Raw genomic sequence first — 14,655 nt, forward strand, 5'->3', positions numbered from 1 at the left:
TCTGGCTTCTGGGTCCGCCCAACACGCTGAGCTGAGTCTCAGTGACAGAACTGATGTGGTAAAGGAATAGGAAGGCCTTGCGTTGGTAACAAGATGGGCCTGCTGAGGGAGCACGTGGTGAGAGGGTATCCGGTCTCTCCCGCACAATGTGCGCTTGCTAAAGCCTCCATGAACTAGCTTGGTGACTCAGCTGCTGTGGTATAATAATGAAGGGGGAAGAAATCTGAGTGATCTTCATCCCCCCATTTCATCCAAGTCACTGTGATGGCTAACACTGGGCTGAGCTTGACAAGAAGGATCTGGACTCTGGGTGTGTCTCTAGGGGAGTTTCTAGATTGTGTTAGCTGAGGTGAGGAGACCATTGCTAACTGCCGGTAGCACTATGGCCAGGGCTGAGGCCCTGGGTTTAACAAAAAGTACGGCAGAGCACCACTGTTCATCCCTCTCTGTGCTTCCTGATCATGGATTTGATGTGACCAGCTAGCTACCCCTCCTAAATCACGTCCTCCTCCAGGATCTTCCTGTCATGATAGCCTGTATCCTTGAGCCGTTGGTTTTCGTGAAGTATGTTGTGAGGTATTTTGACATAGCAGTGACAGGACCTTCCTGGGCTGGGCCTCATGTAAATGCAGCACAAGAGGCCTCCCCAGGGGCCGCTCTACTAGGGCAGGAAGGGTAGAGGTGTGGACTCTTGACTCTATGGCTCTCATGGCTTCCGACTGTGGCCCTTTTCACTCTGCAGCCTCCCGATGCCTGAAATCTCTTCATCAGTCTCTCCAGCCCACACTGGCCTCTCCCTTCTCTCAACTCCCATGGCGCTTATTGTGAGGCACACACAATTGACTCCTGTGTGCATTGTTCTCTGTTTTGAGTTCACTCATCCGTGCAGCTCTCCCAAAGTGTCTGAGGATGAGTCATAATTTGGGTGACTGTTCAAGGTTTATTGCTTTATGTATAAAAACTTAAAAACCCCAGTGCCCTGGACATTAAAAAGCATATCTCTGACTGCTTGCTCTGCTTGTCCACACTCTCTCCCTGCACCCTTCTTTACCCTTAGCTAGAAAACTGAAGAACCGAGGGTTTTTTACTCCTAGTCACGTGAAAAGATGCAAACTGCCAAGAGGGAGACAAAAAAATTGGATAACGAGAAGTTTGAAGTTGAGTAGAACAAATGTCTTTATACCTTGGGGGGTTTTCAAATAAGGACAATGTAGGGAAATTAAGGCAGTCTCTGACCCCACCACACCCACCCCTAGCTCTGGCAGAAGAGTTAAAATAAACTGGTATAGAGCTCTATTAAAATTCTAAAAATTAAAAAGTGTACATTAGAGCTGTGACTGTATGTAGCATGAAGCCCTGGGGCTGGTTTCTACATAACCTAGGCTTGCAGAGCACTCAGAGAGAGGGAAGGAAGAAGATCCCAAGTTCAAGATCATCTTTGGTTGCATAGTGAGTTTAAAGCCAGCTTAGGCTACCGGAGACCCCATCTTTAAGAAACATGTATGCATGCAGTATGTATGTATGTATGTATGTATGTATGTATGTATGTATGTATGTATATCCACAGAGATGCAGCACTAGTTCAGAGCACTGGCTACTCTTCCAGAGGACCCAGGTTGGATTCCCAGCACCCACCTGGTGGCTCACAACCATCTGTAGCTTCAGCTCCAGGAGATCCAACACCCTCTTCTGACCTCTGAAGGTACATGGTGCACATACATATGTCTAGGCAAAATACTCTTACCCATAAAATAAATAATAATTTAAAATTTAAATACACATATACACACATATATGTAGAATGTGCCTGGTTGAGAGCATAACGAACATCTTTTGTATGTATGATTATTAAGGTTCATTGCTGTGCGTGGAGGCCCCGGGCTATATGGGCATGTGCTCCTGTTTTCTTAGGTTTTTCTCAACATCTTTCAGTAAGTTTGTTGTCTCTATTTTATCAAGTGATTGCTTTGATAAAAGCATCTGGGCCGGTGGTGGTGGTGCACGCCTTTAATCCCAGCACTTGGGAGGCAGAGGCAGGTGGATCTCTGTGAGTTCAAGGCCAGCCTGGATTGCCAAGTGAGTTCCAGGAAAGGCACAAAGCTACACAGAGAAACCCTGTCTCGAAAAACAAAACAACAACAAAAAAAGCGTCTGGATCCCAGGGCAGCCCTTGAAACAAACCTGAGTTCCGTTCAGAACCACCTGCTGGCAAAGGGGAGAGGATGCTTATGTCTTATGATTAGCCACTCCTGGGTGGCTGTGGGCTAGGAACCACTTGAGTGGGCCTGTTGCAAAAAGTCCTTCCCAGTCAACAATGTATTCGCCTTCTCCTAATGTCCCAATGACAACTGAGATATGATTTCACCAAAGTACGGGAAACCAAAGAGGTTTTCAGGCTTACTAACAGAGTGTAGATGAAAGGTTACTTACAGGAGTGCGGGCGCTCTCCCCCAAAACACTGCCCTGGAGAGTCTTTTCCCAACAGGGATGGTTTTCCCAAAGCTGCCCAGGTGGAGCCCCACAAACCTAGTCCTTCCTGCCTTATGTGCTCCAGCCCCTCCCCGAGACACTGCAATCAGTGCGGACTTGTCTACCACAGAGGGGGGAGAGTGGCTGGGTACTCAGCTGAGGGTCCTGTGACTCTCTCTGACCCTCCTATTAGGGGATGTCAATCGTCAACTAGCCTAGCTAGGATGATCTTTTACAAGTGGACACAACTGAACTCTCAAAGATGGTGGTTGTTTGGGCTCAGTGGATAATCCTGCACGACAGGGCCTCGATGAACTGCCAAGAGAGGGAGGGGGTGCCTCCTTGGCCCTTTACTGAGCTCCAGGGTAAGTGTTCTACCTCTTATACTCTCTTCCAAACTCCTTGTAGGCACAGTTTCAAAAACTCCAACATCTACGACAGCATCTGGCATGTGATAGACCCTTAAGAATCCTTTTGAGGCACGGAGAGAGGGCTCGGCAGTTAAGAGCACTGGCTGCTCTTCTAGATGACCCAGGTTCAATTCCCAGCACCCACGTGGCTGCTCACAACTGTCTGAAACTCCATTTCCAGGAGATCTGGCATCCTCACACAGACATACATGCAGGCAAAACACCAATGCACATGAAATAAAATTTTTTTAAAAAAGGAATTTTTTGGATGAATCAATGAGAAATTGAGTCAGGGTTTGGACAGTCTACTTGGGTGTGCGTTAATTCCTCATCTTTGAGGTGTTCCCTGCGGCATCCAGGATCTTCTGCGTTGGCTTCAAGGATCTCGGCACAATCCTATTTTCACAGAGTATCTGAGCACAGCTCTGTTCTCTGGGCTTCTGTGTGCAGTATCCCCGTGCCTTCGTCTGTGGGTGGGCACACAGTGAGCACACGACACTAACTGTCAATATGATGGCCATGCCTTGATGGCCTGAACTGGCTCTCAAAACAAACCTCCACAGAACGACTTTTGTGGGCAAGAAAAGTCAATAGGGACAAGGGAGTGAGATCTGATTTTGCCCTCTCAAAGAGCATAGACAGGAGGTTGGAACTGGGAAGAGAGATTCAGAAACCATCAAAGAGAACAAGCAAGGAATCAGAGGGTGCCCCGCTTGCTCTAGATACATTGGGAGTGAAACAGAGCTCCCATATGAAAATAAAAACAGCTGCCAACTCACCAGTAGATATATACTTAGCCACCCACCAGCCTCAAATAACTAAGCATTGTTCTCAAGACAGTGGTGGCTTATCTGCAAGCATTCAGAGTTCCAGCTGTTGTAGAAAAGTCGGACAGACCTGGTTCTGACTCCTTACTCTAAGGCCTACCAATTGGGTAGGTGATTTAAAGGGTCTGAGCCTCCTCTGAACCAACCAGACGGCGGGGGTGTTCAGAGGGCATGGAGAGATGAGATAGGAAAACAAAAACAAACAAAAGAAACAAACAAAAAATCCCTGGACTTCAGGAAGTGTGTGGTCCAGTAAGGGAGAGGGGAGGTGGGCACCTGTGGGTATACGTTGAAAGCTATGGAAAGATGTTCATGTAGTTTGCTGAGTGGAAAGCGTTATTGGAAGTGTTAGTCAGGGCAGTCCAATGAAATCATATAGAATACATGTATTAGTTAATTCTCTCAGGCTGTGGCAAAACACTTGGCTGAAGGAAGTTAGAACGTGTTTATTTCAGCTCTCCATTGGAGGGGATAGAGGCAGAAACGCAAATGTTCGGCTAGATTCCTCTCTGTGCAGAACAGGACCTTAGCCTGTGAAGTGGCGCCACCCGCATTCAGGACAGGTCTTTCTCCCTCAGTTAACCTAATCTAGATAACCCCTTACAGACATGCCCGGATGCTTGTCTCCCCTACAGTTCTAGATCTTGTCAAGTGGACAAATTGGTATTAACCATCACAGTCTAAAAACAGGAGAGATGGATTGGTTGTAAGTCACTGGTTTATTGTGCAGGCTGGACCAACAAGCTCAGCCACAGAGATGTTCTAGTTCCAGTCCAAAGGTCCCCAAATGGAGGCTTCTGGAGGACTCCCTCTCGCTTGAAGGAGGCCAGTGTTCTGCTCTATGCAGGCTTTCAGTTGAGAGGATGAGGCCCACCAACTATAGTGAGGGTAATCTGTTTACTCAAGGTCCACTAATTTAAATGTCAATCTCAGCAGTCAGGAGGCAGAGGCAGGTGAGTTCTAGGCCTACTTGGCCTACAGAGTGGGTTCCAGGACAGCTAAAACTACACAGAGAAACCCTGTCTCAGAAAACAAAACAACAATACAAAATAAAATAAAATGTCAGTCTCATTTAAAAAAGCATCTTAGCCGGGCGTTGGTGGCGCATGCCATTCATCCCAGCAGAGGCAGGCGGATCTTCATGAGTTCAAGGCCAGCCTGGTCTACAGATCGAGATCCAGGAAAGGCGCAACACTATTCAGAGAAACCCTGTCTCGAAAAATCAAACAACAACAACAAAAAGCATCTTTATGGAAATACGCAGATCACATTTGATACTGCAAGTAGCCTTCCAGCAGTCCACGCCTGTGCTAATTATTACAAGTGATAGGCTTTCATTAACATTTCTCTTTGGGTTCCAAGGTTCCCGGATGTGGGAGGACACCCTCCCCAGCCCCAGCAGAGGGAAGGAGGAAACAGCAAAGCTAAAACGCACTGGATACTTGTGAGACATCCCGTATTTTCGTATGGGAGAGTCCACTTAACTCTGGGAGTTACGAACTCTTTTTCAGTTTCTAGGTATAGGAATGGAGGCCCAAACAGGACCAAGATGCCCAAGATCAAATCAGAAATATCAGGGCTGAGATTTAGGGTTGTCTGGCTGCAAGATGAATGTGTCTTGTTCTGTCCCAGTAACAACTTCTTAGCTGGCCTTCAGGAAAAAATAAGGTAACTGCTTGGGACTCTCTGCTGTGTGTTCCCTAGAATCCTTCCTAGTATGCTCGTGTGACACTGAATACATGGATGCTACTCCAACAGAACAGAGAAACTAGTCAGAACCTTCCTCGAGTCTTTACAACCCCTACCAGAGCCCGAGAGGACCAGGGTGAAGCACCCTCAGCAAGGATTCAGGGATGAACTTTGATACCTATACTGCATAAGTGCATATATATATATGTGTGTGTGTGTGTGTGTGTGTGTGTGTGTGTGCATCTATGTGCACATATATACACACACGTGCACACACACACACGCACGCACACACACACACACACACACACACATATATTTGCTGCTGAATAGCTGGGTGACCAGTGCCTCATTTTCTTTTCTTTGAATTAGAGATGAGGATTACAACTGTATTTGTTTTCTAGTGGCATTTAAGTATATTGGATGAGTTCACCCTTGCAGTACTTAAATGATGTGTGACACTTGCTACTACTCAATAAATGTCAGCTTTTCTGTGTCCTGGGACTTCAAGTGTTTCCTTCAGACACAGAGGCAGAATTCTCTGGAGTCTCCATATATTACAATTTCATGTGTCAATGTTTCTGACTTCACATCACTATGTAAGCTGGTGTGCAATAAGTTATCTGGATGAAAGCAGGGGTTTTAGGGGGTAGGGTACAGAAGAAAAGCAAAAACTTGCCCAGTGCCACCTGGAGAGATGCCAGAGCATCCTGACTTACTGATAAATAATATAGTCCAGGTACCTTTCCAAAGTGCAACCCTGACAATTTCCATTCAACTACACCCCCCTCACACCCCCCGCCCCCCATCTCCTACGCCCAGGGCTTGCGGCTCTAATTTAGGGAATCCTGAAATTCACTGTATGTGTAGAAGGCATTTTTATCTGACCTTCCACGTGTAAATTCTTTCCTTGGGGATTTCTATGTGTCCAGCTCCACCCAACCCATAGGGCCATAAACGCTTGTGTGTCTGCAGCCTGGCCTCAGGGATTCCAGAAATAACATCGGGCTCTCCGCTAGAGCGCTGGAGCATAGTAAGGCATTTCTGTACTAAGACAGAGTCACTTTCCAAGCAGGCCTCTCCCCTCAAAGCACAAAGCAACCTTTACAAGTTGGCTGGGGAGGGGCGGCTGGGAGGGAATCCGAATTTCTGGAAAGTTTGTCGTCTTCCCCGCCCCAGTCTGCTCTGTGAGACCTTCCTTTCTGGAGTCTCCAGAGCCGCTGGCTTCTTCCACTTAGCATTTGAATCCACTTTGCCTGTGGCGGTCGCTGACGTTCTTTGAACCCTGGAGGAACAACGGGACCTGGGACTATCTCGGCTGCCTGAGCCCAGGTGCCATTTCCTTCTCGAGTCCCGCAGGACAGCCACCCCACTTGGCGTCGGGGTGGTGGTTGAAGGGCCGGGAGAGAAAGTGCGATTTAAAAGGAAAAGAGAATGCTAGCCGTGACCCTGAAGACACAGCATCCGGGCAAGCGTTCTCATTTCAGAAGGGTGTTTATCATGCGGAGAAAATCGGAAGTCAACACAAGGAGAGAATTTGGGCTTTACAAGGATTTTCGAAAAAAAGAAAAATATCAGGCAAAAAAAAAACCCAACAAACCCACCACACCCAAAACCGCGTACACATGCTCCTCTCTCTCTCTCTCTCTCTCTCTCTCTCTCTCTCTCTCTCTCTCTCACACACACACACACACACACACACACACACACACACACACACATGTATTTAGAAATTAACCTGGAAAAGTAGGAAAAATGTAAAAAAAAAAAAGCTTCGAAAAGCAGGTAGTCCTAGCTGTGTTTCTCCAAATCGTGCTTGATGTCATTTCCCATTTTAAAGCTTCTGAAGCTGCCACGCGGACCTGCCCGGACCTCCTGGATCTATCTTTCCGCGAGGGAATTCCAGGCTTTGGGGTGTCTGCGTGAAAAACTTGAATTAAGCCACTTTCTCAGGGAACGAATTCTTTTTTAATGGGAGATGGGGTGATTGCTAATTTGCAGCCGGAACAGGAAAAGTCATAAAGGTTGCGTTTTAGCGTCCTGGGGGTCCAAACCTTTGTCAAGAATAGGAAGGTGGAAGGCAAGAAAGACGCTTGTGCAACAAAACGGCCAATTATGTCACCCCGCGAAGTCCAGCCGCAAGCCGCTGCAGCCAGCGAGCTGCAACGCCCCATCTGCAGTGGCCGCTGCAGCAGGACACGCGGCCGCAGCCGCGGAGGTCCAGCGCACCTCCGGGTCCCGTGCCGCACCCAGGAGTGCCGGGCTGGCGGGGAGGATGAGGGGAGTTGGTAAAAGCATCGCCATGGCAACAGTGACGTCCATTCACCCTGGATCTAATTGGAGGAAACCCCGTGGCCGAAGCCGCAGCCTGCGGGCCAACCGAACCTACCCGAGCCGACCCACCCTCCGAGCCTCCGCTTCGCTTCCCGCCCCGCCCCCCGGTGCCCCCCTTCCGCGCGCTCGCTTCTCATTGGCCAGCGGGGGACCGGGAGGCGGGACTCCCCGGGGAGGTGCAGGACGCTATTGGTCGGCGGCGCGCTCGTCCGCTCCGCGCTAGGCTGAGACGGGAGGGTCCTCGGCTAAAGCCCCAAAGCAGATCAAAGTGGTGGGACTCGCGTCGCGGCCGCGGAGACTAGAAGGTGAGTCCGGGCGCCGCCGAGGCGCGGCCGCCGCTGCGGCCGTCGGAGGGGCCGGGGCCGGGGGTGGCGGGGCGCGCGGTCCTCGGGGCTGCTGGGCCACCGCGCGCCCGAGGGACGGGCTGGGACGGGAAGGTGCGGCGCCAACGGCCGCTTCCATCTTGGGCCGGGCGGAGCCCGCGCTCCGGCCTCGGGGAGGCGCGGCGGGCCGGCGGGCGGGCGGGCCGGCCGGCGGGCGCGCGCGGAAGGCGGCGGCCCCTGGTGAGGCCCGCGGCCTCGTGCGCCGAGACAAAGCCGGGGCGTCCGGCCGCATTGTCTGACGTGCTCGCCCCTCGCTGCTTTTTGTCCTCGCCGGCGCCGCCCCGCCCCGCCCCGCCCCTGGCGGCTCTCAGGAGGACTCCCGGATCCGGCTCGGCGCTCGCCCTCGCTCGCCATGGAGAAGACCGAGCTGATCCAGAAGGCCAAGCTGGCCGAGCAGGCCGAGCGCTACGACGACATGGCCACCTGCATGAAAGCCGTGACGGAGCAGGGCGCCGAGCTCTCCAACGAGGAGCGCAACCTGCTGTCGGTGGCCTACAAGAACGTGGTCGGGGGCCGCCGGTCCGCCTGGAGGGTCATCTCGAGCATCGAGCAGAAGACCGACGCCTCCGACAAGAAGTTGCAGCTGATCAAGGACTACCGGGAGAAAGTGGAGTCGGAGCTGAGGTCCATCTGCACCACGGTCCTGGTGAGTGCGCCGGGAGCCGGCGCCCGCCGCGGTGGGGTGCGGTGGGGTGCGGTGGGGTGCGGGGCGGTGGGGCGGTAGGGCGGCGGGAGCCCAGACCAGACCCTTTTGTGTGGTGCGCTCGGTGGCCAGCCGCCGCCGGTGGGGTGGAGGGTTGAGGAGGTGAGCCCCTGGCTTGCTCCCTTCATCCCTTGTTTCAGAGCTTCCCCCCCCACCCTCCCACCCCGAGGGTGAGTAGATCTTTTCCCAGGCTCCGGGTTACAGAAACTTGGGAACATCCGCGTGGGCATGCACAAAAACCGAAAAAGGTCTAATGTAGCCTCGCGCCAGGAGGTGGGTCGTGAAGAACGGGCGATCAGGCACTTTGGGGGCTTCGTGTCGTACAGGGAAGGCACGGGGACTCGTAAAAGTGATTTTAGTATCCCCCCCCCCCCCCGATTAGGGATGGGAAACTAAATATAGCTTCATTTTTTTCAGGTGTGAGCCTTTCCGTGCTAAAGGTGTGGGGGGGCGGGGGGGGGGAGTTCATTGAATGAAAAGGATACAGACAGATGGAAAGAATACAGTGTCCTGGGCAATTTCGTTATTTAGTAGCGTTTCTTTTCTCCTTGTTGCCTCACTTAAGCCCGGGTGTGTTGAAATGAAATCGATTGTGGTGTGAATGGGCAAGGAAAGCTTTCTAGGTTTTGAACTATCCAGTCCTAGCATGGGCGGTAACTGTTGTGATTCACCCTTATTAGAGGGAGCGGTCTTTTTTTTGTTTTTTTAAGCTCGGGTCGTTGCACAGATCCTTTAATCAGTAAAGCAAGTTTCTACAATTTAAATAGTCGCACATCGTGGAGTGTCAAATATTTTAATGCTGCAAATAGTTATTTCTGTGAATCGTGTCTCGTGCAGATGCAGTAATAAACCTCTGGGCAGTAGCGGCCGGGTTTGCTCTTGGCATGCCATCTTTATAAGAGCTGACACGCTCGATCAATACTGTGTTTAGGTGCCCTTTGAAAAAAGGCAAGCATGCTAGGTTGGTGATTTTTCTTGAGAGAAGAAAAAAATTACTCCTCTCCCAGCCTTTCTTTCTTCACATCAAACCAATGGAACCTCGAACTTCTGTTTGCTGTTGTGTAAAACTAAACCTGTTTTTCTAAAACACGGATTATCTGAACAAAATCATGATAGATACAGATGTTAGGGGCAGTTCATAGTAAAGTACAGACAGCTCTGTTGCTTTCTGAAGACCAGTGAGATTTTGTTGTAATGTGCTCCTGAGTCCCTGCTTGACACACAGGAGGTAACTCTTTGGTCTGAGATTTTGTATTCAAGAGAGCTGCTGACTTGGATAATAATGTCAGACTTTTTTTTTTTTTTTTTTTTTTTGGAGCTGAGGATTAATGTCAGACTTTAATAGCATATATTGATGGCTGTTGTTACCACTTTGTGGTTTATTTACCCATGCAGTTCAGAATTGCCAGGTTTTTTCAGGTTCTCTAGCAGTTTAAAACGAACCAAAAAGAATATTTATTTCACCTTGCAGCTCTTACAATTCTATTTTAAGATTGTGTGTGTGTGTGTGTGTGTGTGTGTGTGTGTGTGTGTGTTCTGCCAGCATGTATGCATGTGTACTATCCATGAGGATGTCCAGAGGCCAGAGGAAGGGGTCAGGGATTGTATCCTCTGGAAATGAAGGTAGTTGGTTGGTAGCCACTGCTTGGGTGGCAGGAACTCAGCTGGGGTCCTCTTGATGAACAGCAAGTGCTGCTAACCATTGGACCTTTCTCTGTCCCCGGGAACGGGGCTTTATGCTAGCGTGAATGTGGAGGTTTTCCTTCCTTTGATGATGTGGTTTTAAAGAGTGACCAGATACTTACCAAAGACCTCTCTGCATATCCTTTAAATAAGAGAATTCTTGAAATTAGGACAACACTTTTTCTTGCACGAGAGAAGTAGAAGAGGGAGGTTGGGCTAATATGAGAGAGACACCAGTGCAGAAATTAAAATTAATATAGCGTCTTCAGCCTAATTTTGCCATGATGACCAACCTTGGAAAGAGTATCCTGGGAAAGCATGTCTCCAGGTTGGCAAATATACCTACTGGAAAGCTTACTGTGTAGTGAAACACTAAGCAATTCAGGGAAGAACAAAACTGAGAACCATTGATTTTTGTCCTGCACTAATTTATAAATAGGGAAATATAAATTACATAAGGTAATTTCTTTAAGGTGTTCATGAGCAAAATGTAATGTGGTTAGAAGGAAACAGACTCACAGAGATAGTGGGTTTGCGGTGAACGTTGAGGGAGCAGTGTTGGAAGTGGGCTGCCATTCTTCTAGGCCAGTGGGGAGAATTTGGGATAAGGCTTAAGGGAAAGCTTTCTGTGAGACTAGAGGGTGGTCTGTTGGTAGGAACCATAATTGGTAAAGGATATCAAAAGGAGAAGCTAGATTGAAATTTTGGGTTTTCTTTTTATGGTACTGGGGATTGAACTCATGGCCTTGCAAATGTTAGGCAAATATTCTGCCTCTGAGTGATATCTCCAGCCACCTGTAGATGTTTGTGATGGTGGAGCCACAGCTAGAATTCATGGTTTTAGTGTGAACTGCTAGTTTATAATCTGAACACATAGAAGGGAAGTGATAAACTAGTCAACAAGAATCTGATGATTGACAGATGAGTAATTCATTTTTGGGAGCTAGAACCCAGGGTAAGTGCTGTACCACTGAACTATAGGCATAGCCTTAAACATTTTTTTATTCTGTGATTAGTAATTAACTAGGGTGTCTATGAAAAAGAGGGAAAGAGTGAAACTTAAAGTTTCTGAACATGAACACTCTGTGTGTGTGTGTGTGTGTGTGTGTGTGTGTGTGTGTGTTGGGGGAGACTAGGAAGGAGAAATTGATAGGGAAGAAGGTGAGACTCATTTGGTGTGAAGAGGCAGCCAGGGTTTTGATTCAAAATAGCAATTGACTTGCTTTCAGAGTAGACTAGAGACAGATAATTTTAACTATTCAGAATGTAGATGAACAGCCTTTGGTAGTCATTGTCCTGAAGGTTCCTAAACTGTGGCATCATTCCAAGTGAAAAGATTAAAATCCAACTACCGTGAAGAGAAAAGGACCAAGATGGTTAAAACCAGACTCTTCATGGCAACTTTACTGTCACAGGTTTTGCCAGGTTACTTGTTGGTGTGATTATGCAGACAGAGGGTTGGTGTAACTGGGGCGATCCATAGTTGAGTTTGGTCTTGCCCTTGTACCTCTCCTTTAACTCCCATTTCTGGGAGTTTGAAGGAGAATGGCCCCCATACTCTCTCCTGTATTTGCCTGGTCCCCAGTTGGTGGAACCGTTTGGGAAGGACTAGGAGGTGTGGCACTGGGGCTGTCGGTCCCAGTTAGCTCTGTGTGTGTGTGTGTGTGTGTGTGTGTGTGTGTGTGTGTTTTATTTTAGTTTTTGTGTTTTAAGCTGAGGATCAAACCCAGGGCCTTGAGCTTGCTAGGCAAGCACTCTACCACTGAGCTAAATCCCCACCCTGGCTCTTTGTGTTTTATATTTGTGGATCAAGATAGAATTCTCAGCTACTATTCCAGCATCAGGGCTGCTTGCCATGTGCTCTCTCCACCATGATTGTGTACTCTAACCCTTTGAAACTGTCAGCCTCCAATAAATACTTTGTTTTATAAGTTGTCTTGGTCATGGTGTCTTATTACAGTAGTACTAAAGTACCTAAAGACAACTTCTAAAATAACTTTCAGACTGAAGCATGTGTCATCAAAGATAAATGGTGGAAATCTAGTGACTAGTGTGATGGCTTTGTGAAGAACTGGAGCAAAAGTCATTAGCGATCTAAATGTTGGTAAGAGCAAAGTTTAAGTGAAAAGTCAAGCAGTGGTTAATTAGCAGGTATAAAACTTTGAGGGGCCAGGCGGTAGTGGTGCACGCCTTTAATCCCAGCACTCGGGAGGCAGAGGCAGAGGCAGGCGGATCTCTGTGAGTTTGAGGCTAGCCTGGGCTACCAAGTGAGTTCCAGGAAAGGCGCAAAGCTACATGGAGATACCCTATCTCAAAAACAAAAACAAAAAATAAAATAAAATAAAATAAAACTTTGGGGAGCAATTCAGAACTTGATGTGAAATAAGATAAGAGTTGATTTAAGAATTCAGATGGATTTATGAAGTCCCTCTGGGATTTGGAACAAAATCTGTCATTTACAAACCTTGTTTGAAGAGTGTGCAGGTTAACCTCTAGCATGGGGTACCCTCTCTTCTAGACTGAGTAGGTGAGTGTCTGTGTAATGCAGGGCAGTTTCAGAAACCTACTGTAGGTACTATGATTTTTGTTTTGTTTTTTCCCTCTGTTTTTTTTTTTTTTTTTTTGAGACAGGGTTTCTCTTTGCGGCTTTGGAGCCTTTCCTGGAACTAGCTCTATAAACCAGGCTGGCCTGGAACTCATGGAGATGCCTGCCTCTGCCGCTGGAATGCTGGGATTAAAGGAGTGCACCACCACTGCCCGGCTTGCTATGATCTTTTTAAAAGAATCAGCTTGGCTTGGTGGCCTATGTCTGTAATCCCAGCACTTGGAAAGTGGAGATAGAGGATCAGAGTTCAGGATCAACCTCTCTACTATATTGTGAATTTGAGGCCTGCCTAGGTCTGTGACACATACTGTCTCAAAAAGGGAAAAAAAAAAAAAAACCAAAAACCCAAGAGCCAGAGGCAAGTGTGTTATTGTGACTGTAATGTGAGCCATTTGGGAGGTTGGAGCAGGTTTGAGAGTTTAAAGCCAGTTTGGGGAGCAGCAAGAGCCAGCCTTGAAAGAAAGAGAAAAAGAGTTATGTGCAGGGTATGGTGGCACACACCTTTAGTTCCAGCACTTGGGAGGCAGCATCTCTTGAGTCTGAGGCTAGCCTGATCTACAGAGTAAGTTCCAGAACAGCCAGGACTCCACAGAGAAACCCTGTTCTTAAAAAGAAAAGAAAAAATCATGGACATTGAATGGAGAAGTGTATAACTTTAACCCCTAGTATTCAGGAGGATCTCCATCAAAAGCTACCCCTTCCTAATCTGTGTAGCCAAACCTCTCCTGTTTGACATAAAATAAACATAGCTTTGGAAAGCTGTGATTTGTGTAACAGCTGTATAACCTTATTTCAGTGGTAATCTTAGGTTTAGTTATGTCCTAAATTACCTAATGAAAATATATATAGCTCATGTTGGTCATTATTTTGGCCTAAGATATATATTATTCTTGATCATTAGTAATAGATCTTAATCTTAATGCAGTTTTTTTGTATAATAGGAAAATTATGGGGTCTGGAGTGGGCAGGCAGCTTTTTTTGTTTTTGAGACAGTTTCCCTGTGTAGCTCTGGCTGTCCTGGAAGTCATTCTGTAGATAAGGCTGACCTCGAATTCAGAGATCTGCCTTCTGAGTGCTGGGATTAAGGGTAAGCACAACTATTGCCAGGCATTGGAATTGGCAGCTTTTAAGCCGCTGCTCCTGCATTGCCTTGTTTGGTGAGCTCTGCCAGAGCAGTGTTTCTTCATCTGTAAGGTTTGCAGGTGAAATGGCTGCATTGGGGTGGGGGAGAGTGGGGAGATAGTGTAGCTGAAATTGGTCTTGAGCTCCAGTGGTCCTGCACTACCTCTCAAGTTTATGCTGTACTTCCCAGCAAATTCTTTTTTTTCCCCCTCCTGATATGGTCCAATTTAAGTGTCTTGTATGTATGTCTGTCTTTGTGTCTTCTAAATGCTGAAAATTGGACCTAGGGTCTCTTGAATGCTAGGCAAGTGCTCTCACGCTGTACTCCTAACATTTTGTGTACTTATAAGTTAAATTGTTAGTAGTATTTCTACTTCAGAATTGAGAAAACTGAAGCATAAGGAAGTTAGCAACTTGGTCAAGATCACAA

The 14,655-nt window shown here is 47.8% G+C and overlaps 1 protein-coding gene across 1 annotated transcript in view; it reads left to right on the plus strand.

The window, feature by feature from the left end:
- The first annotated feature begins 7,948 nt into the window (after positions 1-7,948).
- Ywhaq (tyrosine 3-monooxygenase/tryptophan 5-monooxygenase activation protein theta) overlaps positions 7,949-14,655 on the plus strand; it is a 28,261-nt gene continuing 21,554 nt past the window's right edge. The window contains exons 1-2 of the mRNA XM_036171212.1: positions 7,949-8,034; positions 8,424-8,758. Of these exons, the coding sequence (XP_036027105.1) occupies positions 8,465-8,758 (294 nt within the window). The 5' untranslated portion in view covers positions 7,949-8,034; positions 8,424-8,464. The remainder of the gene's footprint in view (positions 8,035-8,423; positions 8,759-14,655) is intronic.

This window comes from Onychomys torridus, chromosome 21, assembly GCF_903995425.1.
Source record: "Onychomys torridus chromosome 21, mOncTor1.1, whole genome shotgun sequence".
NCBI lineage: Eukaryota > Metazoa > Chordata > Mammalia > Rodentia > Cricetidae > Onychomys > Onychomys torridus.